The sequence below is a fragment of the Oryctolagus cuniculus genome, chromosome 11, assembly GCF_964237555.1.
Source record: "Oryctolagus cuniculus chromosome 11, mOryCun1.1, whole genome shotgun sequence".
Lineage (NCBI taxonomy): Eukaryota > Metazoa > Chordata > Mammalia > Lagomorpha > Leporidae > Oryctolagus > Oryctolagus cuniculus.
The window spans coordinates 21,736,051-21,763,224 of NC_091442.1; the positions used below are offsets into that span (position 1 = coordinate 21,736,051).

The window sequence follows — 27,174 nt, forward strand, 5'->3', positions numbered from 1 at the left end:
AGCAGAGATGGCTCAAGTGCTGGAGTCCATCCCTGCCACTCACGTGGGAGACCCAGATGGAGTTCTAGGCTCCTGGCTTTGGCCTGGCCTGGCTCCCAGCTGTTGCAGGCATTTGGGCAGTGAACCAGCAGATGGAAGATCTCTCTCTGCCTCCCAAAGTTTAAAAAAAAAATTAAAAGCATAAACTTAAACCCCACCCCGGCCTGCTGCATCAAGCCTGCAGTTTAACAAGATCCGGGTGATTGCTGAAAAGTTGGGGAGGCAATGAGATAAAGTACTCCTAGGCTCCTGGTGCAGCGATTTGGATTCAGAAGACGTGGGAGGACCCCAGAAGTTACTAGAATCAAGCTGCCCCCTCCCCCTCCCTGTGATCGTTCATGGTCAGGCCAACATGAGAAAGTCCTGCTCGCTTACCTCGGTTCTGGGCTCCTGAGACAAGACCAAGTCACAAAACCAGAGAAAAAAACACTCCAACTCCAGGATCGTGACGAGGCAGCTGCTCCCCAGAAACAGGAACTCGGGGAAGGTGGCCTCGATGGTGTGCGATGCCGTCAGAGGAAATGAGTGGTTGTGAGCTACAGAGGGTGCAGACAGATGGGAGCCGGGCCTCCAGTCCTGCGCCGGGCTCCGTGACAGAGCCCTGAGTCCCCTCTCCTGGCCCAGCTGTGCCCGGGAAGGCTGCCCGGCTGAATCCCGAAGCAGCACAGGGCTCCTGCCTGTCCCCGGTGGGCCACCTGCTGACCACAGGCAGATGCTGAGCTGCCCATTCCCTGAAGATCTTCCCAGGCCCCGAGGGTGTGCGGTGTCCTAGGACCCAGGACGTGGGCAGCCTTCCTGAGGACCTTCCTGAGCCCAGATCTGTCCAGCCGAAGCATGCGTCTCTGCTGAGCCCCTCGGAGCCTCTGATGACGAGAGAGCGGTAAGTACGCGGGCAGGTGAGGAAGAGGGGGAGTGGGCTCTTCTCGCAGCTGGGAGACAAGCTCACGGAGAAGGGACAGGAGCTCTGCCGAGGCTGTTAAAGACGACTCGCAAGGAACCTGGGTCTCCTGCCTGCTCCTTCTAGCCCCGTCTTGGTTCCTGCGATGTGCTGTGTGACCCTAGGCCCCTCTCTGGGCCACAGTGAGCACGAGGGCTCTGGATCCCTGGACCTCGTCCAGCTGCAGAGTCCACAGTTCCTCCCAGAAGGGCGAGATCTTCCTTCAGCTCAGCCCAGATCACAAAAGCAATGCGAAAGCTGGGGCCCCTGGTCCCAGCACTGCCCTCAGCACTCACAGCGTGTGAGTACCGGGGCCTCCGCCCTGGGGTCTGAAACGGGGCCGGGGTGCAGGTCTCGGTGGCCTCTCGCTCGTTCTTTCCTTCTACCCACGGCCCGGGTCCCCTAGAAAGGGCCTAGCACATGGTAGGCCTGCCCAGATGCTCGTGTGCCTAGAGATGAGCCAGTACCTCCAGCAGGCCTGCCCACAGCAGTGCCTGCTCCTGGCCCCGGGAGCTCCCTGGCTGTGAGTGGAGCAGGGGCAGGGGAGGGGAGCGGCAGGACCCAGGGCGGCTTCGGGTGGCCCTGGGCCCATCCCCCTCTGCCTGCAGCGGGAAGTCTCTGGTTGGTTGCATTGAGGGCTGTGGTCTTGCTGGAGGAGGGAAAGGAAGCTGAGCCTTACACCCTCTGAGCCGAGCTCCTCTCGTCACCCCGGCACCCTTCGCGTGGGTACGGCCATCCCTGAGCCGCAGCTGCGAGGCGCACAGCTGAGCCTGGTGAGTCTGACCCACACAGGTGGTCCCTCCCTGTGGCCTCCGGCTCTAGTCTGCACCAAAGCCGTGCCCCCCTTCTTAAAAGATTTATTTTATGTATTTTGAAAGGCTGAGTTGCAGAGAGAGAGAGGGAGAGACAGAGAGATCTTTCATTCTCTGGTTCACTGCCCAAAATGGTCACAGGGCTGGACCAGGCCAAAGCCAGGAGCCTGGAACTCCATTCAGGTCTCCCACATGGGGTGGCCGGGGCCCAAGCAGTTGGGCATCTTCTGCTGCTTTCCCAGGTGCATTAGCAGGGAGATGGGTGGAAAGAGGAGCAGCTGGGACTCAAACCAATGCCCACATGGGATGCCAGCATTGCAGGTGGTGGCTTAACCCACTCTACCTCAATGCTGGCCCCTAAGACAGGACCTACACAGACAGTTCTGTCCCGGAGACCATGGAAGGCACTCTGTGATAACAACACCAGAGCTCTCATCCCAGCAGTGTGGGGTCAAAGGCAGGGGAGGGGCCCACTGTGTTGCCAGCTCCTTTGGTGAGCTGCTCCCTCCTGGGCTCCAGCATTGGCTGGTACCTGGCCCAGAGCAGCACCTCGGAGAACACTGGGTGAATCGAACCAAACTGGGATAATTAAGAAATGCAGAACATTTGGTTGGAGCCGTGGTGTAGCAGGTAAAGCTGCTTCCTGCAGCACCGGCATCCCATATGGGTGCTGATTCCAGTCCTGGCTGCTCCACTTCCAATCCAGCTCCCTGCTAATGAGCCTGGGAAATCAGCAGAAGATGCCCCAGTGCCTGGGCCCCTGTACCTGCATGGGAAGACCCGGAGGCTCCTGGCCCCTGGCTTCAGCCTGGCACAGCTCTGGCCGTTGTGCTCATTTCAGGGGTGAAACAGCAGATGGAAGATCTTGCTCTCGCTCTCGCTGTTGCTCTTCCTTTAAAAAATATACAAATAAAAAATGGGGCTGATGCTGTGGCGTAGTGGGCTAAGCCTCCGCCCTTGGCTCTAGCATCCCATATGGGCGCCAGTTCTAGTCCCAGCTGCTCTACTTCTGATCCCACTCTCTGCTATGGCTCTGCTATGGCCAGGGAAAGCAGTAGAAGATGGCCCAAGTCTTTGGGCCCCTGCACCCGTGTGGGAGACCCAGAGGAAGCTCCTGGCTCCTGGCTTTGGATTGGTCCGGCGCCAGCTGATGTGGCCATTTGGGGAGTGATCCAGCAGATGGAAGACCTTTCTGTCTGTCTCTCCTTCTCTCTGTTACTCTACCTCTCAAATGACATCTTTTTAAAAAATAAATAAAATAAACACAGAATGCACCCTTCCCTCTCCCCACACTAGTGTTTAGAAAAGTCGGTACCACCCTAGAAACCTGGGGATTTGAACTGATCTAACATACTTGTCCCAGAGCTAATCATGGCTTCTGCCCACCGGGTTAGTGGTGTTCAGTGCCTCTGTGTGCCTCGCCAGGGCCTGAGGAAATGGGAAAGCAGCTGCTCTCCTCCTCCTGGCACTGCAGGATAGTAAGGGGTTAAACTAAGAAGCATGGGCCAGCACTGGGCGCAGTGGTTAAGTCTGCGCCCCATGGCGAAGTGCAGAGGTTCAAGCCCCAGCTCCACCTCCGAGTCCAGCTTCCCACTCGTGCACCCGGGGAGGCTTGGGCCCCTCCGGCCACACGGGAGACCCAGGCTGAGTTCCCGGCTCCTGGCTTTGGCTCGGCCCAACCTAGACAGTGCAGACATCTGAGGAGTGAACCAGCAAGTGGAAAATCTGTCTCTCTCCTTACAAATAAACCTAATTGTTACAAATTTGCAAACAAATAAGCACTCTAATCAATGAATAATTAAAACTTGCAGAGGAACACAGAGGGAACCGAGAGGGAAGGGAGCCCCCGGAGAGGCCTCTGGTGGAGTGAGAGAGGAAGTGCTGGCCCGCGGCCTGCCGGCTCTCTTAGCTCTTGGGCCGGATGTTGGGTGCTGTTATCCCCATTTTTCAGACGAGGGAAAAGAGGCACGGAGAAGGGAAGAGTCATGACAGCCAGGCCCCCTGAGCCTGGCCGGTCGGCACTGACCTACAACCTCCAGCCACCGTACCGTGCCCTGTGACGGCTCAGGGTCACCTTTGCTTGTGACACCAGCTCCCGAGACCCCTCAGGACCCCCTTGCCCACCTCTGTCCCTAGCCTAGGGTCCTGGTGTGCTGGGGGAGAGTGAGCTCACTGTCCTGCTTCTGCCCCCTGCCACCCAGGGGCAGAGCCCGGGCCCAGGCCAGGGAAAAGGTTCCAAGTGAGCCACAGGAATTCAAGGGAGCCGCCAGCAAAGCGGGGGGCTTAGGGGAAGCTTCCTGAGGAGGGGTGGGCTCCAGACCGGCCTTGGGGGGAGGAAAGGGCACGCGCTCCGGGGATACAAGCAAAGAATGGAGCCGGCGCAGAGAAGCTCATCCGTGGGGCAGGAGGCCCCAGGACCTGGTGGAGCGGCTGGTGCGTGGGCCTCAGGGCGGGCGTCACCCCCTCCGCCAGGCAGGGCAGCTGCGCCGAGCCGGGCGGCGGGCATCCCCATCGCAGCGTCTCTTTCAGGTTCCTCCCGGAGACGTGCCTCTGAGCGCCCTGCTGCGGAATGATGGGGAGTCTGCCCAGCAGAGGGAAAACCCTGCCAAGTCCAAGCTCAGACCCCTCTGCCCAAGGCCGAGACCCTGTGGCCCTGCAAGCAGGTAGGCCGCGGGGCTGGGGCAGCCAGGCCCTTCCTGGGCCCCGCAAGGCTGCACGGTCCCACGCTTTACTGTGAGCCTTCCTGACCACTCACCGAGCGCCTGCTGTATACCAGCCCCTTCCCACCCTGCTCTGTGGGGCCTGTGGCAGCAGGGAGACATTTAACAAGCAGGACAATGAGGAAGTGGGAGAGAGAGGCGCAGGCACTGACTGGAGCAGTTACCCAGGAGGGCCTGCTGCTCCCTCCTCAGCTCATAGGCTGAGCCTGCCAGCCGCAGTAGCCATGAGCCACGTGCGGCGGCGCGGTGCTGTGACACAGTGGGCTGAAGTGCTGCTTGTGATGCGGGCACCCCGAGTGGGCGCCGGTTCAAGTCCCAGCTTCGCTTCCAATCCAGCTCCCTGCTAACGCGCCTGGGAAGGCAGCTGAAGATGGCCCAAGTACTTGGGTGCCCGCCACCCATGTGGGAGACCTGGATAGAGTTCTGGACTCCTGGCTTCAGCTTGGTCCAGCACTGGCTGTTGTGGCCATTTGAGGAGTGAACCAGAGGATGGAAAAGCTCTCCCTCTTCCTCTCTGTGTTGCTCTTTCAAATGAGTAAATTTTTCTGAAATAAATTTAAATTAGAAAAAAAAAAAAAAACTATCTCAGCCCGGTTAGCCATGGTTTGAGTGCTCAATGGCTGCACATAGCTCATGGCTACCTCACTGGACAGCACCGAATTCTAGAACATTTCCGTCACCTAGAAAGTTCTGCTGGACCTAAGGTGCTGTGAACAGTGGGCGGTGCATTGGCTGAGCTGACAATCATGATTTTCTTCGTCCTGGCTTAAAAATAATAATAATAGACAAATAAATGAGGACAAGTGAACAATCAATATATCTTAGAAGTTCTAACATCTTGATGAAGAATCTATGGCCCTAGGTCTCTTTCTTGTTCCTCAAAACAGCACACAAATCTTTTCTCAAATCTCATCAGCTCAGGTCTTGGGGTTTTCCAGAGACACAGAATCGAGGGGCCAGGAGTGTGGCCAGAGGGAGGGGTCCTGCCCAGGAACTGGTGCCCGTGGAGCCGGCTGCGAGCCCAGTCCCTTTGCTCCCAGGATCTCAGTCTCCCTTATTTGGGCCTGCAGCTGATCGGGGAGGGGCCTGTGTCTCCAGCCTCCTGCTGTAACACAGCTGGACTGGTGGCCGGCTATCTGGGTACTGTGGCCTTACCACAGGGACCCATAAGATGAACTGATAACCAGGTCCCTCGGCTCCAAGCTGCACTGCAGGAGGCAGGACCGAGCCGCCTGGACATCCCTGTCTGGGGGGGGCTGCTCCACCTGAACATTCCTCCCCCACCCACCCCGCGGCCGCCCCTCCTGCCATGGCTTCCTGCCCTCTCCTCAGGGCAGGACCCCCCCATCCTCCTCCCCCCAGTACCTGCCTCCCTGGGCCCCACGGGGGACTGTGGCTGGGAGGCAGCTGCAGCAAGGGGCCTGCAGGAAGGGCCCTGGAAACCACAGCCCCCCCCCCAGTTTCCTCTGGCAGCCGTACTGTACCCCTCCCTCCCTCCCTCCGGGTCTCCAGGGCAGGTCTGTCCCCATGGGAGAGGGAGTCTTGGGCATCCTCTCCCAGGACCGTTTGTCCATCAGCCTTGCACCCCTCTGAGATCTGCTGAGGCTCTACCACATGCCAGGCCATTGGGTGGGATGTGGGGACGCGGCGGTGGGCAAGATAGGCACAGCGCCCGCCCTCAGAGAGAGCCGCCGAGACAGGCGTTCAAGCGCTGATGAATGACAGCTGTGTTAGAGCTGCGTGACTGTGTGAGGAGGGACTTGGAGGACTTCCCCATGGAAGCAGCACTCCAGGCCAGGCCAGGAGCAGCCAAAGACGCATGCAGAGTGGGTAAGGATGGGAAAGTGGCGTGCACCAGGGCCCCACAGGCAGAGGAAGCTGGGGGCCGAGTCCCGAGGTGGGCCGGGGATGCGAGGCCTGTGCTGATCCAGCCCCATGCACCCGACGCCCCGCCTCGCAGCCCCCACATGCTCAGGACACTTCTCTGCGTAGCCGGGGGCTTCGTCTCCCTCGGATTCTGCGACCCCAGCCAGACGTCTCCACCTCCCCCTCTGAACCTCGGCCCGCCGGGGACCAAGGAGTCTGTGTTCTTGCTGACAAGCATGCTGCTGTCCAGCCCCAGTGCCCCTGCCCAGGCCCGAGACGGGGTGCGGGGTAAGCACTCGCTGCCCTGCTGAGTGCCCCCGTGGAAGCCGCAGGGCCGCCTAGACGCCCCATCTCACTGTAGACGTGAGGCCCAGTCAGCTGCTGCCCAGAGCTCGCCTGCAGGGCTGACACAGCAGGTGCTCTGCGAGTGGTGGCAGGGAGGACGGGGACACTTGGCTGGGCCACCCATACCTGCGGGCCCCTGCACTGGGCCAGGTCTTAACCATGGGCCTGTGGGTGGCCCCTCTTCTCCACCTGCTGCCGTGGACAAAGGCCATGGGAAAGGCACAGCACTCTGGAGTTACAAAGCTGTGCCTTAGGGGTCCCCTCCAGGAAGCAGAGAGGCAGGGGTGCAGTTCCCACTGGGCACGACAAGGAAGTGAGGGGAGAGGTGGGAGGGAGGCCTCGTGCTCCTTCTGTGCCCATAGCAGCGCTCCCCGGTGACTGGGGGCCCTGGCCCCAGCTGCTGGTCTTTCCCGAGTTCCCCAGCCCTCAGAGGCGACCTCAGCACCCAGCCCATCGGCACCCTGCAGAAGCTCAGCTCCACGCTGATGCTTAGAGCTGTAGGTTCTGAGATTTTTTTTAATTTTTAAAAATATTTATTTTTAAAATTTCATTTCTTTTAGAGGCAGGGAGAGACCTTGCATCCTTTGGAAGCCAGCACAAGCAGGGCTGGCCCAGGGTAAAGCCAGGGGAACGCAGTGTGGGTCTCCCGCCTGCCGCCTTCCAGGGTGTGCATTAGCAGGAAGCTGGAGTCAGAGCAGAGTTGGACTGGAACGCAGGCAGATAGGATGAGGGCGGCCCGAGTGGCAACGCCTGCCCCTTGGCTTTGTTTTTGGAGCAGCAAAAACCCTTTATCAAAAATTCTGCAAGGGGCTGTTGCCAAGGATCCTTTGCCTGTTGCCATGTGAACTTGAGGCCTCTGTGGGGATCTCAAGACCTGGCTGAGCAACCCCGGGGCCTGCAGAACCCTGGGAGAGCTTCAGATTTCAGGGAAGGCGGGCGATGGGAAGGGACGAAGGCTGGAGCCCTCACGTCTGGAGGGCGGGCCGGCCCAGTCCTAAATTAGATTCTGGAGAAGCCCACAGATTTGGACTCAATGCCAAGCTCACCAGACAAAACCAATATACAGTTCAGCCACAGCAAGCGAGCTTTGAGAAAAGGCTGGGACCAGTTAACCGATTAAAACAATCAGTTAGTTAAGCTGTAACCAGCTGACTGGTTGATTGACTAGACGGTAGCCAGTTCAACTTTATGCGCACGTCTGTTTTCCTATAACACCCTCAGTGAGGCTGGCTGCGTCCCTCGGGGCCTGCTCTTGTCCTGGGAGCTGCCCTGGTCACGGCGTGTGTTACTGTGCTTTGCTTCGCGTACATTCTCGTAGGTACGTTCTGAATTCAGTGGGCCTAAGGAACTGTCCTCCTAACGAGGGTAACTCTCTGTCCCCTCCGTCTAGGGAAGAGCAAGGCCGCAGCCGTGGCCCTGGGCAGCTTCCCGGCAGGCAGGCAGGCCGAGCTGTCGCTGCGACTGGGGGAGCCGCTGACCATCGTCTCCGAGTAAGTCCGTGCCCCCGGCTGCCCGCAGCTGCGCTCCTGCTCCAATCAGAAAAGGGCGAGGCAGGCAGGGCGCTCACCCTCGACACACCCCGGGGAGAAGCAGGCGGGTGGGGGTGCCTTGCTTGGGTCACGCCCACCTGTCACATCCCGGACCCTGGGATGTGCGAGGGAGCCTGGGAAACCGCGGGCCGGTGGCTGCAGGATCCAGCCCATGACGGTCCGTGCCCAGGTCCCGGGGCCCTCTGCTTTCTCTGTGCAGGGACGGAGACTGGTGGACAGTGCTGTCAGAAGCCTCGGGCCGGGAGTACTGCATCCCCAGCGTCCACGCGGCCAGAGTCTCCCACGGGTGAGTGCCCAGCCCAGCCTGGCCTCCAGGGAGCACCCTCATTCTGTTCCCAGGCGCAGCAGCCGAAAACCTGTTCCTGCTGGGTCAGCGGGAGAGGTCAGGGAAGGTCCCTGTTGGAGAACACTGGGAGGGATGTGTGGGGGCCGGGGCAGCCTGTGAACACAGCCTGAGGCCAGGAAACAGACGGGGGGGGGGGGGGGGATTCTTGGAAAGGCGAAGGCTTGGGAACCAGGCTGCAGGGGAACGGAGTCGTGATGGGAGAGGCCGGGTCCCCCCCCCTGGCACCCCCAGGCCCCTCAGGAGTGGGTTCTGCAGACAGAGAATGCTGAAGCTGAGCCCTTGGGCTCCAGACCCGGAAGATGAGGCTGGAGGAGCCCTCAGGCCCCAAGCCCAGCTCTCCGTGCTGCAGAGAGACCTTGGGGCCCAGAGAGGAAGGGAAGGGAGGGGGGCCTTTGCAGGGTCACACAGGGGCAGAGGGTCCCAGTGAGGTGCTGACCCCTGCCCCTTCCCCCCAGCTGGCTGTATGAGGGCCTGAGCCGGGAGCAGGCTGAGGAGCTGCTGCTGCTGCCTGGGAACGCTGGCGGGGCCTTCCTCATCCGGGAGAGCCAGACCAGGAGAGGTGGGTGAGCGCGGCCGGGCGGAGGGCTTCCCGTGTCGGCGCTCGGCCCAGCCTGTGCTGGAGGGGACAGGAGGACTGCGTGGAGGAGTGGCTGCGAGGTGGTCGGGAGGTGTCTGCATGGGGGCCCAGGCAGTGAGGCTGAGCAGTGTGGACCAGCAGGGGCCGGAGCAGCCCGCGAGGCAGAGCCTGGGACTGGGAAGCTGGCGCTGGCCCCCTGCAGAGGCGCGGTTGTGCCGGGTGTTCGGGGGAGCGAGGCGCTGCGGTCCGGTGACTCCACGTGTGCTCTGTGGGGAGAGTCCTGTGCCGGCGCGGGACCTGTCAGAGCCGAGTCCCGGGGAGCGCGGAGACTTCCCCACGCAGCCCGGGGTGAGCTTCACTCCATGTGCGTTCAGCAGGGGCTGCTCAACCCCTACACTGCGGGGAGGGAACTAGACAGCGGCCCGGGCATCTATGGGGTGGGGGTGGACACGATCCTTGCTCTCGGAGCTCCCTGGTCACTGTGGCTGGAGTTCCATGGCACACACTTTGGGAAACAGTGTTTGAGATTTGCACTGATGCCGGGGCTTGTCCTTCTGCTGGGGTGGGGGTGGGGGGTGCAGGACCAGAGAACCTGGCCTTGGAGCTGGTGCGGACCCCCTCGCTGCTGCTGCAAGGGCTCACCCTCAAAGTGGGTGTGGGCGGCCCACAGCAGGGTCCCGGCTCGGCCTGCACCTTGGCAGCTGGGACTTGTCACCATGCAGTCCCAGGCCCCGCCCCGGCCTCCGACACAGCACGTGAGCATGCTGATGGGGTCTTTGTATCCTGGGTCCGCAGCTGGTTGGAGCTGGGAAACCATCAGAAGTCCTCGCCCTGCTCCTCACCTGTCCACCACGTACACTGACTCGGAGACCCCCGAGGGGGAGGGGCACGGCACTCCTCCCACGCCTGGTGCAGGGCCCCGGCCAATAAAAACTTCAAATGGATCATCTCGGGTGGTCCTGACTCCATCTGAGCTGGGCCTGAGTTCCGTTAAGCAGGGGCAAAGGGGGATATGGGCGGATTTGAGCAGCCTCAGCGCTCCCCTTAAATGCTGTAATGACCCTCTGGGGATTATACTTTCAGTGCCCCCATTTTCCAGATGAGAACACTGAGGCTTAGTGAAGACAAAAAATCTGCCTGGAGAAACACAGCTAGTAAGTCCCAAGCCAGAATTCAAACCCAGCCAGGATTCCTCACAGACCAGATACCCGAGAGAGGCCCATCCGGGCAACCAGGGGGGAACTGCCAGGGCCAGGCCAGGGAAGGGGCGCCCGAGGGTGAGGACAGGCCTCCTGGCACCTGGCCTAACTTGAGCTTTGTCGAGCCATAGGGTCCTTGGATCTCTACCTCGGTTTCCCTCCTGGGGCACCTCCAACTTGTCTTTGCCTTTCCAACCTTGGCCTGGGGGGCACCCGGAGCTGACCTCTCCCCAGCCCCTCCTGCTCACTTCCAGGCACCCTCGTCCTCACAGCCTGGGCTGGCTGTGGCGGGGGAGCTGGCCCCAGTGCAGCGGCTGCAAACAGGAAGCCACAGCGGGGACAGGGCCCTGCAGGCCGCCCCGGTGAGCATGAGAAGCCGCCGGAAGTGCTCCGTGCTCGGCGCCCCACCCCCACCCCACCCCACCTGGCCTGGTTCAGCCCCAGGAGTGTAGTGACCTGGCCTTGTTGCTGCTCTGCCCCGTGTGCGAGGGAGGGAGAAGGCAGATCAGGGGAGCGAAGATCTCGAAGTTTCCATGATGACTGGCGGTGAGGTCTCCATGGCCAACAGCAGGCGATGCAGGTCCGAATGCAGGCCTTGTCATGGAAAGGGAAGACCCCGCCCGTTCCCCTGGGACTTTGTTGATTGGAAAGGCAGAGTGACAGAGGTCTTCCCTCTCCTGGTTCACTCCCCAGAGGCCAGCAACAGCCAAGGCTGGGCCAGGCCAGAGCCAAGAGCCAGGAACTCGCTCAGGGTTTCCCCTGCGGACGGCGGGGACTCCAGAGCTCAGGTGGTCACCTGTTGTGTCCCAGGCACATTGGCAGGGAGCCGGCTTGGACGTGGAGACTTGAAGTAGCAGCTTTAACCTCACCACAACGCCTGCCCGCCCGGCACTTCGAGCCTCTCACTTGGGGTGATCTCTCACTGTCAATCGCAGGCCGTCTGGGCCAGTGGTTAGACGCCTGTGTGTCTCAACCTGGGCGCATGAGAATCAGCAGGGGGACCTGTTGACCGCTGGGCCCGCGCCCAGGCCGACCCGTAGGTCTGCTGCGGGGCCTGAGGAATTTTCTAAGAGTGCTCAGTGGTGGTGCTGCCGGGCTAGCCCTCGGCCTCAGGGGAGCTGTGTGGACTACACGACTGCATCTCGCCGCAGAGGCTCCGATCGAACTGGTGGGGGAGCCCGGGGCCCCCGGGTGTTGGTGACGTGCAACCTGGGCTGAGCGGGAACCGGGGTGTGTGTGTGTGTGTGTGTGTGTGCACGCGTTTGTGCCCACACGCGCAGGACGTGACCGAGGTTGCTTTGTGCCGTGTGGGTCAGCTATTTTGAAATGTGTGCGAATTTAGGCTGTGGTTTGTGGTCAGTAGTAGTTTGACCCCAAAGCTCTAGGGGCTCGAGGACATTGCAGGAGGGTGGTAGGGAACGCGTCCACAGCACAGGCACGGGGCCCCACCCCAGGCCTGTGGGATGCGGCTGCTGGGGGCAGGGCCGACCTGTCTTCTTCGGGCTGGCTGAACGGCCCCTCTGTTCTCTGGAGTTTGAAAACAGTTCCCCTGGCCGGCGCCGCGGCTCACTAGGCTAATCCTCCGCCTAGCGGCGCCGGCACACCGGGTTCTAGTCCCGGTCGGGGCGCCGGATTCTGTCCCGGTTGCCCCTCTTCCAGGCCAGCCCTCTGCTGTGGCCCGGGAGTGCAGTGGAGGATGGCCCAGGTGCTTGGGCCCTGCACCCCATGGGAGACCAGGAAAAGCACCTGGCTCCTGGCTCCTGCCATCGGATCAGCGCGGTGCGCCGGCCGCAGCGCGCCGGCCGCGGCGGCCATTGGAGGGTGAACCAACGGCAAAAGGAAGACCTTTCTCTCTGTCTCTCTCTCTCACTGTCCACTCTGCCTGTCAAAAAAAAAAAAAAAAAAAAAAAAAAAAAGAAAAAAAAAAGAAAACAGTTCCCCTGCGGGGAGCCGGGGTGGAGTAAGGACGGCTCCTGCCTCTGACTTGCGTTGTGGAGCACCCCCTGCTGCAGGGGTCAGAGAGTGACTTAGGGCCCTGGGGAAGGGGCTTCTACAAGGGTGTGGACCACAGAGGAATCCTACGTCCCTCAGTCTGGGGAGGGTGCCATCTCCCTGCAGTCCCCCCGCAGAAACCTGGCTGTGTCCTGGGCCTGGTGCTAGCCCGTGGCCTGGCTCAGCGAGGGCCTTGAAGCCTTAATCCATGAAGGGGCCCCCAAAGACTCGGTGGAGGTCACGGACTGCTTCAGGGGCCAGCGCCAGCGTTGGGTGCCGCACGCCCGGCTCACCTCCCCGCAGCGCTGATGCTCTGCTTCGGCACCGTAGGGGACCGATGAGCAGGGGCGGCTCCTGCTGCTCATGCCGGGGCCCTGCCCGTGCCGTCACCGGGACCCCTCACCGAGCAGCTCCTGGTCAGGTCCGCTAAGCTGTGGGTCCTGTCCTCCAGCCACAGACGGTGGCGGCTGCAGTGTCTGGCATCCCTGAGCTGTCGGCTCTTGGAGTACTCGGCAGAGAAGCCAGGCCTGCTTCCCACGGTGGCTCCCAGCCCTCTCCCCTCCCTCTTATACCATCATCATCAGAACGCCCGGGAAGCTCGGTGCCCAATCCCAGAGGTCCAGGTGTGAGGCTGCCTGAGCCTGCCGGAGCTTTCTGGAATCCAGGAACTTGTACTTTGCCCTTTGTCCCAGGGCCCTGCAGTTACTCTTTGCTTGCGGTTCCCACGGCAATTTGAAAAGACCTCTGTGTAGCTACAGTCAATTTCTTTCTTTCCTTTTCTATTTATTTGAAAGGCAGAGCATTAGAGAAGGAGATAGGATTTCCATCCACTGGTCTCGCCCAGTGCGGTAACAGCCAGGGCTGGGCCAGGTTGAAGCTAGGAGCCTTCAACTCCAGCTGGGTCTCCTCCATGGGTAACAGCAGCCCAAGTCCTCGGGCCACCACCTACTGCCTTCCCAGGCACATTAGCAGGGAGCTGGATGGGAAGCAGAGTAGCCAGGACTCCAACTTGTGCTTTGATAACGGGATGCGGGTTGCAAGCAGTAGCTAGGAGCCTTCAACTCCAGCTGGGTCTCCTCCATGGGTAACAGCAGCCCAAGTCCTCGGGCCACCACCTACTGCCTTCCCAGGCACATTAGCAGGGAGCTGGATGGGAAGCAGAGTAGCCAGGACTCCAACTTGTGCTTTGATAACGGGATGCGGGTTGCAAGCAGTGACTTAGCCCACTGCGTTGCAGTGCCAGCCCTATAAATTTATTTCTTAAAATCTGGATCCATGGTCTGATGAGAATTCCAGAACTAAGCACTTATAGCGAGGACCATTAAACCCCTGGCTGTGGGACGTGCTGGCAAGACAGGACTCATGTCCCTGGAGTCTTGCGTTCCTATGGTGGCTGGGCCCGGGGCCGCGTCCGGTACATAGGAAGTGCTTGGTGGCTGTTTACCCCATAGGTGACGGAGGGAGCACATGTCTGCATGCAGAGGAAGAAGGGCCGGGGCAGCCCGTCCCCCAGGCAGGAGAGCTCAGGCCGGTTTTAGCATCAGGTGGCCAAGGACAGAACCAAAGTCACCTGGGCACCGTCCTCAGCACCCAGACACGGCATCTGTCGGCCAGGGCTCTGTCGCCCCTGTGGCGCCCAGCAGAGGCCGGGTTCCAGGGCCAGGCAGGGTCCAGTATCTGTCCAATATGTCTGCTCCAAATGATGCAACTGGATTTCCCGAATCGATCCCAGCACCGCCTGTGCTCAGACAGCAGTGGGAGGGCAGCAGTGTCTCTGTTACCAGGGCACTGACTGTAACCAGCGGCTCTAGCGTGGGTGCCGCCAGTGCCGACCGTGCCAGACACTGATGTGGACACTGGTGATTCGGCGGCACGGACAGCAAGGTCTGTGCCCACAATCTACTGGCAAGGTGGACAGCGAACAAGTTACAAGGTGTCTGGTGGTGGTATATGCCCTGAGGAGAACAGAGCAGGGTTCAGAGGACCGGCGCGCTGGGACTCATGGGAGCGCGTGTGCACAGGCCGCAGCCCGCGGCAGGACCAAGGAGTCAGGTCGAGCAGGGCCTTTCCAGGGCTGTGGGCTTCCGGGGAGAGGGTTCTGGGTGGCAGTGGCATGAACTTGACCCCTGCACCGCCGTGAGGGGAGCGTGCGCTGGTGGCCAGGCGGGAGTAGGAAGCCGTCGCAGGGCAGAAGTGGCCTGGTTCTGAGCAGAGACCACGGGGCTTTCTGTCGGCCGGGGGGACGGGGGGGAACAGGAACGGCCAAGTCGAGTGTCTGGGCTTGGTGATGTGCTGGTGAGAGGCAGCACTGCTCGCTGAGATGGGAACATGGCGGCAGGGTAAGCCAGAGCCACCTCCTGGCCGCTCACGGTTGCTGTTTCACAGGGGTGGGGCTGAGAGTGGGGTAACAGACGGGGTGCTTGGTGCCTCACGGTGCAGGGGCTGCACACGAGCAGGCGAGGAAGGCGGTGAGGGCTGTGCAGGTGCACACATGACAGCACAAGCAGGGATCAGAGGCCCGAGCAGGGTCTGTGGGCACCGGCTCCGAGCCACACGCTGTGCCTGACACTCGGGCTTCACCGCCCGAGTCCTTGTGGTGACCTGGTGAGGCTGGGACGGTTATGGCCCCTGTTACAGCTGAAGCAGCAGATCGGAGGTCAGACAGTGTGACGTAAGCCAGGGAGCGTGGGGCAGCAGGGCTCTGTGTGGGAGCTGAACCCGGCCAGTCTGGGTCGGGAAGGAGAGGTCTCGGAGCTTGGGACTGGCGGGAACACACACACAGCAGGGACACTGGGCGTGTGGGGTCGGCAGGGCTGGTTCTCGCCCCTGAGCTCACCAGCCACCTGCCCAGCGTGGCTACGCTCTGATTCTAACCACTGCGATGCCAGTGGCCGGGGCGGTGGCTGAAGAACCACACACAGGGTCTAAGCCTTGGTCACTAGTTCCACTGGGTGGGCTGGCTCCCGGGCCCACTTCTAGGATTGTAACCCTTTCTCCGCTTCACAGCTGCTTCAGGGATGTACCGCTCAAGAAGAGATAATTTTTTAATCTACTTATTTAAAAGGCAGAGTTGGCCAGCGCCATGGCTCAATAGGCTAATCCTCCGCCTTGCAGCACCGGCATACCGGGTTCTAGTCCCGGTCGGGGCGCCGGATTCTGTCCCAGTTGCCCCTCTTCCAGGCCAGCTCTCTGCTGTGACCCGGGAGTGCAGTGGAGGATGGCCCAAGTACTTGGGCCCTGCACCCCATGGGAGACCAGGATAAGTACCTGGCTCCTGGCTTCGGATCAGCATGGTGCGCCGGCCGCGGCAGCCATTGGAGGGTGAACCAATGGTAAAGGAAGACCTTTCTCCCTGTCTCTCTCTCTCTCACTGTCCATTCTGCCTGTCAAAAATAAAAATAAAAATAAAGTAAAAGGCAGAATGACAGAGATTGGAAGAGACAGAGATTGTCCATGCACTGGTTCATCCCCTAGATGGCCACACAGCCAGGGCCGGGCCAGGAACTCCGTCTGGATCTCCCACGTGGGCGGCAAGGACCTGGACTATCTTGAGCCATCTCCTGCCTTCTGGGTGCATGAGAGCTGGGCCAGCAGCAGAGCAGCTGGGCACAAACTGGCACTCTGATAGACGCAGGCGTCACGGCAGGGCTTCAACCCGCTGCGCCACAGCGCCGGCCCCTAGCCGGGGTCCTTTAAAGATGCGGTGATGCGGAGCAGAGTCGTGCGTCTCCCTGCCGGTGGAGGCCCTAGTCCATACTTCTCCAAGTGTATACATTTGGGGTCACCTTTTTAAACTCACTTCTTAGTTTTAGGTGCCTTCTCTAAATTCCATAGAGCTTGACCAGTACAATCACACTGTCTTTCATTAAAGACAGATCTACTGTGTACATATTTATTATATGGCACAGAGAGATGGATCAGGAGCAAGATCTCTGGGCCGGCGCTGTGGCGCAGTGGGTAAAGTCGCTGCCTGCAGTGCCGCCATCCCATATGGGCACCGGTTCAAGTCCCGGCTACTTTACTTCTGATCCAGCTCCCTGCTAATGGCCTGGGAAAGCAGTGGAGGATGGCCCAAGTCCTTGGGCCCCTGCATCCGTGTGGGAGACCCGGAAGAAGCTCCTGGCTCTTGGCTTCAGATTAGCGCAGCTCTGGCTGTTGCGGCCAATTGGGGAGTGAACCAGTGGATAGAAGACCTCTCTCTCTGTAACTCTGACTTTCAAATAAATAAATCTTAAAAAAAAGGGGGGGGGTGGCAAGATCTCCCATCCACTGGTTCAGTCCCCAGGTCAGTCTGGTAACTCTCAGGTGTGGTTTTGCCATTGGGCCTGGCGATTAAGGGGCCACGTAGGATGCCTGCATCCCAAATAGGAGTGCCCGATGCTCAGCTCTGCTCCTGAATCCAGGAAGTGAGTAATGCAGGCCTTGGGAGGGGCAGGGATGGCTCAAGTCGTTGGTTCCTGCCACCGTGTGGGAGACCTGGGTTGAGGTCCTGGCTCCTGGACGTTGTGAGCATTCGAGGAGGGAACCAGTGGCCAGGAGTGCACATGCTGCGCTCCCTCCCTCCCTCTGCCTCTCCGATTAAAACATAAAATAATATTAAACCTTAAAATTTTTTTGCTATAACTTGAAGGACTGTTGTGTCTTTGTATATGTGAGGAACCTGAGCTAATGGTTTTCTTATAATGCTTTTGTCTGGCTTTAACATATAGGCAACGCTGGCCTCATACAGTGAGTTGAGAACTGTTCCCTCCTGTTTTCTAAGAGTTCCTGCAGAACTGGAAGTCGTCTTTAAGTGTTTGATAGGAAGCCTTCTGGACCCAGAGTTTTCCTGTGGGAAGTTTTAAAATTATGAACTCAACCACACTATAGCTATAGGGCTACTTGTATTTTCTAGTTCATGTAGAAATTTGGATCATTTATATCTTCATAAGGAATTGGTCAATTTCTTCAACTTTGTAGAAGTAGCTGGAATAAAGTTTATAATATGTCTCTTTCACTTTTTTTTAGAAGAAATTTATTTATTTGAAAATCAGAATTACAAAGAGCGGAGAGACAGATGTTCCATCTGCTGGCTCACTCCCCAGGTGGCCACAACAGCTGGGGTTGGGCCAGGCTAGAGCCAAGAGCCAGAAGCTCCTTCCAGGTCTCCTATATGGGAGACCCACACTTCTATCATTTTTAATATGGGACGGACATGGTGATCAGTATGTTAAGCTGTTGCCTGTGACACTGGCATCCCATGGGGGGCTCTAGTTCAAGACCCGGCTGTTCACTTCACATCCAGCTCTCTGCTAATGCACTTGGGAAAAGCAGGAGATGGCCTGAGTGCTGGGGCCCTGCACCCACGTGGGAGACCTGGGAGAAACGTGTGACTGCAGTTGTGCCGTTTAGTGAGTGAACCAGAGCATGGACGATCTCTCATTCTCTGTGTCCTTCCTCTAACTTTGCTTTACAAATCTTTAAAAAGGAAAGGAAGAAAAGAAAAGTAGACTACCAGATGTAAGAGAGCCTAGAAATAAATTCATGCATTTAAGGCCAAGTAATTTAAAAAAAATTTCTTTGAAGCCAGCGCCCCACGGCTCACTAGGCTAATCCTCCGCCTTGCAGCGCCGGCACACCAGGTTCTAGTCCCGGTCGGGGCGCCGGATTCTGTCCCGGTTGTCCCTCTTCCAGGCCAGCTCTCTGCTGTGGCCAGGGAGTACAGTGGAGGATGGCCCAAGTGCTTGGGCCCTGCATCCCATGGGAGACCAGGAGAGGCACCTGGCTCCTGGCTTGAAACCAGCGCGATGTGCCGGCCGTGGTGGCCATTGGAGGGTGAACCAACGGCAAAAAGGAAGACCTTTCTCTCTCTCTCACTGTCCATTCTGCCTGTCAAAAAAATTTTTTTTCTTTGAAAGGCAGTTACAGAGAGGCAAAAGCAGAGAGATCTTTCATCCACTTGTTCACTCCCCAAATGGCTGCTATGGCCTGAGCTGGGCCAATCCAAAGCCAGGAGCCTCCTCCAGGTTCCCATGTGGTTGCAGGGGCCCCAGGACTTGGGTCATCCTCTGCTGCTTTCCCAGGCACAATAGCAGGAAGCTAGATCAGAAGAGGAGCAGCCAGGACTCGAACCAGCACACATATGGGATGCTGGCGCAGCAATGGTGGTTTAACCTACTACGCCACAGCACATGCCCCAGTTAAGTGACTTTAAATAAATTCATTAAAAACTTAGAGGCAAAGAGACAAGTAGAGACAGCATGATATATAGAGATCTTCCCAAGTACCCACAGTGGTTGGGGCTGGGCCGGGGGGAAACCCAGGAGCGAAGAATTCAACCTGGTTCTCCCACATAGATGGCAGAAACCATCACTTGAGCCATCACTGCTGCTTCCCAGGGTCTGCAATAGCAGGAAGCTGGAGCCGAGCCAAGAACTGGACAGAGGGGCCGGCGCTGTGGCCTGCGGGTAAAGCCGCCGCCTGCAGTGCCTGCATCCTGTATGGGTGCCGTTTTCAGTCCCAGCTGCTCCACTTCCAACCCAGCTCTTCTATGGCTTGGGAAAGCAGAAGGTGGCCCAAGTCCTTGGGCACCTGCACCCATGTGGGAGACCTGGGAGAGGCTCCTGGCTTTGGGTCGGCTCAGCTCCAGCTGTTGTGGCCAACTGGGGAGTGAACCAGCAGATGGAAGACCTCTCTCTCTCTCTGCCTCTCCTTCTCTCTCTGTGTAACTCTTTCAAATAAATCTTTAAAAAAATTGAAGTGATACGAAGCCGGCCCTTTAACTGCTATGCTGATCACTCATCCTCCCTGTTGCCCTCCTGAGTGTGGGATCTCTAGCCCCCTGCCTCCACGTCGTTGGTATAGGGAATTTTTATATGTGAGGGCTTTTTTCCCGTGGTCAGTCTAGTTTGAGGCTTATTGCTTTTATTGATCTTTTCCTCCCCAACTGGCCACAATGGCTGAAGCTGAGCCAATCTGAAGCCAGGAGCTGCTTCCGGGTCTCCCACGTGGGTGCAGGGGCCCAAGGACTTAGGCCATCTTCTACTGTTTTCCCAGGCCATTAGCAGAGAGCTGGATCAGAAGTGGAGCAGCTGGGACTCGAACCGGCACCCATATGGGATGCCAGCTCTGCAGGTTGCAGCTTTACCTGCTACGCCACAGCACTGGCCCTGGTTATTAATTTTTAACATTTCTGTTGAGGTCACAGAACCTTTTTTCTTTAAGATTTATTTGAAAGGCAAAAATTTGAGAGGAAGACAAAGATTTGTCTGCGGGTTCACTTCCTAAAAGGCCACAATGGCAGGGGCTGGTCCAGGCTGCAACCAGGAGCCAGGAGCAGCATCCGGGTCTCCCCCACGCGTGGTAGGCACCATCTTCCGCTGCCTTCCCAGACACACTGGCCTGGAGTGGTCGGGACTGGAACAGCCACTGCCATATGGGAGGCTGGCATTGTAAGTGGTGACTTACCCTGCGCCACAGCCCTGGGCCCACAGAACATACATTTAATAGCTACAATCCTTAACTTTTTATGATCTATAGTGTATCTTGAATATTCCATGTGCATTTGAAAGAATGTGTATTACAGCTTTTGGGTGCAGTGTTCTATGACAAGCTGTTTGAGGATATTCAAGTTTTTTCTTTGGATTTTTCAGTCCTGTCGGTTACTAAAAGGAGGCTGGGACTTCCTTAAAATTCCGGCGCCCATCTCTTTGTCAGTTTGCTTTACATACGAGAATAAACTGCATGGAGGGGCTGCTGTTGTAGTGCAGCGGGCTAACCTGCCACCCGTGACGCCCGTATCCCATATCCAAGTGCTGATTTGAGTCCCAGTGCTCCTCTTCTGGCCCAGCTTCCTGCTGACACACCAGCGGCAGATGCTGGTCCAAGTGCAAGGAGACCCAGATGGAACTCCTGGCTCAGGGTTTCAGCCACTGGGGAGGGAACCAGTGGATGGAAGACCTCCCTCTCCTCTGTCACTCTGCCTTTCAAATAAATAAATCTTAAAAAAAAAAAACTTAATGAAAATTCATGTTGTGAAAAAAACCCTACACATGCATGAGTTCCAAACATTTTTGTATGATTATTTAAAAAAAAAAAACATATTGGAGAGAGCTTCCATCTGCTGGTTCATTCCCTCAATGCCCTCAACAGCCAGAGCTGGGCCAGGTGGAAGCCAGGGAGCCCAGTCGGGGTCTGTCACACGGGGGCAGGCGCTGCAGGCCGGCGCTTTGACCCGCTGTGCCACGGTGCCGGCCCCCATACAGACGGAAGAGCACAGGGATGCTTCCCACCCTGGCCTCCCTCCTCCCTCTCTGTGTAAGCGATGCCGCTGTATTTCTGCCGTCTCTAAGGTGGTGTGCCGAGAGGGACTGCGGTTACATCGTCAGCGCAAGCTCACCCCGCCTGGTTAGCTGCACACACCAAACCGGCCTGCACTCGTTTCCCCTTTCCCACGGCAGGGAGTCACTGCTCCTCCCGGCCTGGCTCACGTAACCCATTTCCCACCCCGACACTGGTGCCCCGCAGTGTTCAGTGACAGCCACCACTTCCTGTTCGTGCACAGAGAGCTGGCCCCTGCCCGCGGGCCGTGCTGTGACTGCACCTCATCCTCGCGAGGCCTCCCTCTGCCCAGCGCCGGTCCCTTCTGTCCAGGCCCCACGGCCACGGCTCCCATCTTTGACCTCACTGCCCCGGCCCTTCCTCCCCAGGCTGTTACTCCCTGTCAGTCCGGCTCAGTCGCCCTGCATCCTGGGACCGGATCAGACACTACAGGATCCAGCACCTTGACAACGGCTGGCTGTACATCTCGCCGCGCCTCACCTTCCCCTCGCTGCGGGCTCTGGTGGACCACTACTCAGGTAGGGCCGTGCCCTGCCTGGGGGCTGGGGGACAGACAGTTGGGCCCGCAGCCAACTTGCCCAAGGGAGACTGCAGACAGTCCCTGGGCCAGGAGACACGGCCTGGGAGCCCCACCTTCATCCCAGACCGGCAGAGAGGCCAGAAAACAGCAGTGTGAGCCCAGGCCGGATCCCGGCCGCTGCCGGTTTGGCTTCAAATCCCCCAGGCAGGCTGAGTGCTCTCTGTGGGAGGCAAGCTCAGAGCTGTTGCTGTGGCAATTCCGTACCATAATTCTTCTTGGCACTTCCGGGTGCCTGTCCTGTCACAGGTATCAGGGGACAGCCAGCAGGGACGTGTGAGGGGCGCGGAGAGGGGGAGCCCCCTCGCGGGACCACCGGTCGGGGTGTCTGGGGTGGCGCCCAGGAGGCGGCTCCTTCCTAACCAGAATCAAGGGGCCCGGGAACCGACGGGCCTCTGCGCTGTCACCCCGTGACCGTGCTGCGTACCCCGGCCCCCGTCTGCAAGCAGCCAGGGAGGGATGCAGGGCTGAGGCAGGGCCGGGCCGCGACATCAGGGCGCCGGGTCTCTTCCTCAGAGCTGGCGGACGACATCTGCTGCCGCCTCAAGGAGCCCTGTGCCCTGCAGAGCGCCGGCCCGCGCCCCGGCAGGGACAGGTCCCTCCCTGTGACTGTGCAAAGGGCGCCCCTCAACTGGGACCAGCTGGACAGGTAGGTGGCCTCCTGGAAACAGGGACCCTGGGACCGTGCAAGGCGGGGTGGGCCCGAGGCGGCCAGGGAGGGGCAGCCTGGACAGGAAGAAGTCCTGAGGGCCGGGGCCTTGGCTGAGGGGGACAGGGCACCCTCTGCCCCTGCTGGCAGGAGGCACGGGGAGCAGAGACCACGAGGCGGCGGCGCCCTGACCGGCTCTGTCTCACACAGCTCTGCCCTGTTTTCTGACGGGTCGGCTGCCACCGGCCAGGCGTCTCTCCTGAGCGAGGGGCTCCGGGAGTCCCTCAGCTCCTACATGAGCCTGACGGACGGCTCCCTGGACGACGCCAAGGCCCACAGCAGAGGGCGCAAGGGGAACCCAGACTGCAGCACGTAGAATTCGAACCCAGCTCAAGCAGACCGAGCCCCCAGAGGTAAGGCCCTGCGCTCCGCTCCGTGGTGGGCGGGCCTCAGGAAGCCGCCGACCTCCTCCGGGGCCGTCACCTCCATGGCAACCCGAGTCCGAGCAGAGTGGCTTCCCCTGGGGTCGGCAGCTCCACTTTTGGCCCCTGCTTGCCGAGGCCCGTTCACCAGCCCCAACTAAATATAACCCGGGTCAAGCCCTCCCCGACACCGCCCCCAGCAGGCCTGGCTGCGGCCCAGAAGGCAGGCACACTGAGGGCCCAACGGCTTTTACCCCGGCAGCAGACCCTGGGTTGCCGCCTCTACCTGACCCCATCCTCACGTGGCCCCCATCAAGCTCCTTCACAGTGCCAGCTCTCAACCCCCACTTCCTTCTGTGGTTTGTCATTCAAATCTGGCCACACAGTCACCCCAGCCTTGCCATCTTGTGGCCAAATGCAAAAACAACACTTTGAGTCCAGCCCGGGCAGCCACCCGCAGCGCTGGGCAGGCCGTCCGGAGGAGGGGAGCCTCTCCCTCCACAGCGCACACCAGCTCCAGCCCGACTCCCTGCTGCGTGCAGATGGGGCCTGGCTGCTGGGGAAGCAGGGCGGTGGCTCCCAGGGCTTGCTCATGAGTCCCGAGGCTACCTGGAGGGCGGGAAAGGGCGGGAGAGGCGTTACCAGGCATCTCAACAGGTTCTCATTAATTAAAGATTTGATTTATTCAAGTATCTGAAAACATTCTACAATGGAAACTGTTATTAGATGCTGTTGTACTGCGCTACGGACCACGCACATACTGCCCGACTGACTTCAGAAGACTTGAAACGCCACTGATAGTTTAAAAACTGTACAGCTGACGGGAGACCGAGGCAGACGACGATGCTTCATCCAGATCCGGGGTGCGGCGGGCTGAACGGCGGCTCCACCCGGCAAACGGCTGTCTCAGACGTGTCCAGAAGGAATGGGCGGGGACGGCCTCACTCACAAGTGCTTCCCGAAGGTGAATGGTTCCTTAAAAAGTCTCAGGTCACAACCCTTGCAGAAGAGACACCCAACACACTGACTCTCGGTCCAGGAAACACGGTCTTCCAGGTCCCACGTGGCTGGGGTGGCCCAACAATTATGCTTCTGTGCTGTAACTGAGAGGGTCCTCTGGACGGGGCGGGGAGCAGGTGGGAGCTGTGCAGCCTCAGTCATAGTGGATGGCAGTGTAGAAGATGATCCAGATGACCTGGAGAGCAGGACAATGTCACAGCCACGGGGTCCCCACAGCCCGATTCCACACACAAGCAATGCCACGTGAGAATGTACACACGGGCGAGCCCCAGGAGCAGCCGATGCAGAATCTGCTTGCGAGTCCCCTGTATTCCCAGAGACCCCTGCCAAACGGCAACCTGCGCCCCCAAGTCCAAGTAGAGCTCCAGTGTGGAAGTGATCTAAGTACAGACTACTGTACGACCGGCAGGTGTAGGGTCAGCAGCAACTGGAAACCCCACCATCCCGTCAGAGGGTCTCACGGCTGGAAAAGATGCCCTGATACCACCCTTCAAAGAGTTAATTTGTTAAGAAGTTAACTTTGGAACAGAATTTCTATTCCAGAGTGTACAAGCCAGAGCTTTGGGGTTTGGTTTACTCAGCTGTAGAAACATCACCACTGATCCTGAAACACCTAGAGCAGAAAGTCTGTCCATATTACTGGTTCCTTCCCACGCCTCCCCCTCCCCCAGCCACTGGCAACTGCGAATTCCATTTTTGTCTATGGATTTGCCTATTTTGGACATTCCGCACAAATGGAACCAGACACCACCGGCTCCTGTGTCTGGATTCTCCCACTTGGCATAAAGTCCGTCCACGTGGCATCCGCAGTACTTCCTTATCCACCCAGCAGCTGGGTGCGTGCACTTTTCGGCTATTAAGGCGAGTATCAGAAGTGTGTTTTTGAAGGCTCCCAGTGTACAAGCCTGTGTAGCCAGGGTTGAGAAGCCTTAGCTGAGGGTGGGCCCTGGATGTGCACACTGCGAGGTGCCCTCTGGCACCTGGGCTCGAGAGAGGCCTGTGAAAACTGGCACTCTGGTCGTACGATCCAACCAGTGGACTCCTTTCGAATAACTGACACTTCCTAACGAACGGTGCCTGTGGTAACTACCTGTGACACGTACCATGAACAAGGCAAACGATGTCATAAACCCTTCTTTCGTGAGCTCCCACGTGCCGCCGTATTCTTCCTCGTCGATCTGCAGGTAGTTGCTGAAGTAGAGGTACAGGACGCCCGCATTGATCAGGCAGAATCTGCAGTGAGGGGAGACAAGTGCCAAACACACCGTGAGCTCCGAAGAGTCAGGGCTCCCTGTGGCTCTGCTCCTCTGGGTGGTGTGCGCAGACTGCAGAAGTCCAGTTTGGGAGCCAGGTGTGGGCCGGGAGACTGGCGTAGGCCTGCACCCACGTTTTAGGACGTGACAGCAAACAGCCTGATATCAGGGACCAGGTAAAGCAACTGAACAAGGAAAGAAGCCTCAGGGGCTGGGCGTGCGGGGCACAGCCGCCACCTGCGACACCAGCATCCCACATGGGTACCTGCTGGTGTTCCAGCTCCCTGCTGAGGGCCTGGGAAAGCAGCAGAAGATGGCCCAGGTGTTCAGGCCCCTGCCACCCATGTGCGAGACACGGACAAAGCTCCTGGCTTCAGCCTGGCCTAGTGCTGGCTGTTGAGGCCATTTTGGGAGTGAACCAGCAGATAGAAAATCTTTTAAGAAGTATAATCTTGGGGCCTAGTCAAATCTGGCCACCTTCCTCTGACAAAAGTTCCAATTTGCACAGGCTGACTTGGTTCGCCCGGAGACCAGTGATGGGAGCTGGGACTGTGAGGCTGGGCTACGCACTAAGCAGAGAGGGAAACTCACTCACCAGACGGTGGTCAAAGGCGGAGGCAGGCCAGAAAGGGGCCTGGATGGGGGACTTTCAGGACGGGTGCAGTCCTGGCTCATAAACAAGGGGACAGCTGCACAGTGGGGGAACGAGGGGGGGGGGCAGGAACAGGAGACAGACTGACCCTCGATGGTTCTAAAAATTCTATGCTGGGGGGCTGCCATAGTGGGTAAAGCTGCTACCTGCAGCGCCAGCATCCCATGTCCCGGCTGCTACACTTCTGATCCTGCACCCTGCTAACATACTTGGGAAAGCAGATGAAGATGGCCCAAGTGCTTGGGCCCCTGTACCCACATGGGAGTCCTGGAAGAAGCGCCTGGCCCAGCCCTGGCTATTGCGGCCATCTGGGGAATGAACCAGTGGATGAAGATCTCATGCACTCTCTCCTCTGTATCTCTGCCTTTCAAATAAATCTTTAAAAAATTCTATGCTGAAAACTCCACTTAAGAATTTTAACAAGTAATGGCTCACTAGCAAATACCCTGCCTTCAGGGCCAGGCTACACGCCCACTCTAACATTTGCTCCTGCTGCCAAAGTTCAACAGAAACTCGGTTTAAAAACCATTTCACAAGCCGGCGCTGCGGCTCACTAGGCTAACCTCTGCCTGTGGCACCGGCACCCTGGGTTCTAGTCCCGGTTGCTCCTCTTCCAGTCCAGCTCTCTGCTGTGGCCCAGGAAGGTAGTAGAGGATGGCCCAGGTGCTTGGGCCCTGCACCTGCATGGGAAACCGGGAGAAGGCACCTGGCTCCTGGCTTTGGATCAGCGCAGCATGCCGGCCGTAGCGGCCATTTGGGGGGTAAACCAACAGAAGGAAGACCTTTCTGTCTGTCTGTCTCTCTCTCACTGTCTAACTCTGCCTGTCAAAGGACATTTCACAAGCACTCTCTAGCACGCACTAGTCACGTGCCCCACTGTGAGACTTGGAGGCAGGAGGGCACCGGCACGGCCCTGCTGGTGCTGCAGAACCCCACAGCCAGGGCAGAGACCAGTTCTCAGGCAGTTAGAGAGCACAGCTCCGAGGAACGGTCTCCGCTCACCAGGCGCGTCTCGCTGGAGGCCAAGCTGGGGCAGGAGTGAGCCCCACCCTAGGCCTGTGCAGGTAACACCCGAGCCCTCCAAGTGCAGGAAGAGGCCCCGCCCAGGCGCTCAGGACTCGTCTGCAGCAGGAAACCCTGGCTCTGGCAGGACAGTGGGGCTGAATCCCAGAAAGCAGGCAGCGCTGTGTGCTGAGGGTGAGCCCGCCACGTGCGCCCCTCCACGTGCACTCTCCCCCTTCCTGTTTCCTCAACAGCCAGGCGGGACTGGGGCAGAGACCAAGCACGCCACTCAGCAACTGACCCACACCGTCTGTCTCATGTCCTTCACCTGTCAGTCATGCTTACAGACCCACTCAGCAGAGCAGGAAGCTGAGTTTCAGACAGCCCCCCGTTATGTAGATTCCAGATGTGGAATCCGGGGCTGTCTATGATGTGTGGGCACCGAGCTAGCTCCAGCCCTTGCTATGTTACTCTCAGAGAAACCCCTTAGGAATCCACAAGACCAGAGGGGTGCCAGGGCTGAATTAGCACTGTTCTCCTGAACCAAGGGGCCTCGGGGTGCCCTTCCCCGGCACCCTCCTGCCTGCAGTTTCTCTCCTGGGCAGCCGAAAGGCAGGCTGGGGACGGACCAGCACTCCGAGGATGTACCCATGCCGCCTCAGTCCTGCGCTCCTCGCTCTCGGTCTCCAGGCGACTGCTGCCAAGGGCAGATGCAGCAGACACTCACGCGCCCTTGCACAAAGGCCTTGCTCAGTGTCACAAAGCAAAACACCTTTGCAGTCAGGAGGGGCTGTGCTACAGCCCCCCTCATCCTGCTTCACTTCCCGTGGTGTCAGTACCCGGGGCCTGAAGATGCTGAAGGGGAATTCCAGAAGTAACCGCAGCGTCCGTTTCAGG

The 27,174-nt window shown here is 59.0% G+C and overlaps 2 protein-coding genes across 3 annotated transcripts in view; one reads left to right on the top strand and one right to left on the bottom strand.

Annotated features, from left to right (window-relative positions):
• Positions 1-25,667, top strand: SLA2 (Src like adaptor 2). Of its 2 annotated transcripts, none has more exons than XM_002710821.5 (9): positions 1-919; positions 4,318-4,451; positions 8,110-8,209; positions 8,469-8,555; positions 9,071-9,174; positions 21,071-21,220; positions 21,796-21,928; positions 22,139-22,341; positions 23,077-25,667. In XM_002710821.5, exons 2-8 carry the CDS (start codon positions 4,358-4,360, stop codon positions 22,302-22,304), a joined length of 834 nt encoding a protein of 277 aa, XP_002710867.2. In that variant the 5' UTR covers positions 1-919; positions 4,318-4,357; the 3' UTR covers positions 22,305-22,341; positions 23,077-25,667. The 2 variants fall into 2 exon arrangements, with proteins under 2 accessions (XP_002710867.2, XP_017197128.1); XM_017341639.3 differs by lacking the exon at positions 1-919 and adding an exon at positions 1,612-1,749.
• Positions 23,009-27,174, bottom strand: part of RAB5IF (RAB5 interacting factor) — a 7,842-nt gene continuing 3,676 nt past the window's right edge. Inside the window, exons 3-4 of the mRNA XM_002710779.5 lie at positions 24,474-24,603; positions 23,009-23,545 (exon numbers count right to left, since the gene is read on the bottom strand). Of these exons, the coding sequence (XP_002710825.1) occupies positions 23,504-23,545; positions 24,474-24,603 (172 nt within the window). The 3' untranslated portion in view covers positions 23,009-23,503. The remainder of the gene's footprint in view (positions 23,546-24,473; positions 24,604-27,174) is intronic.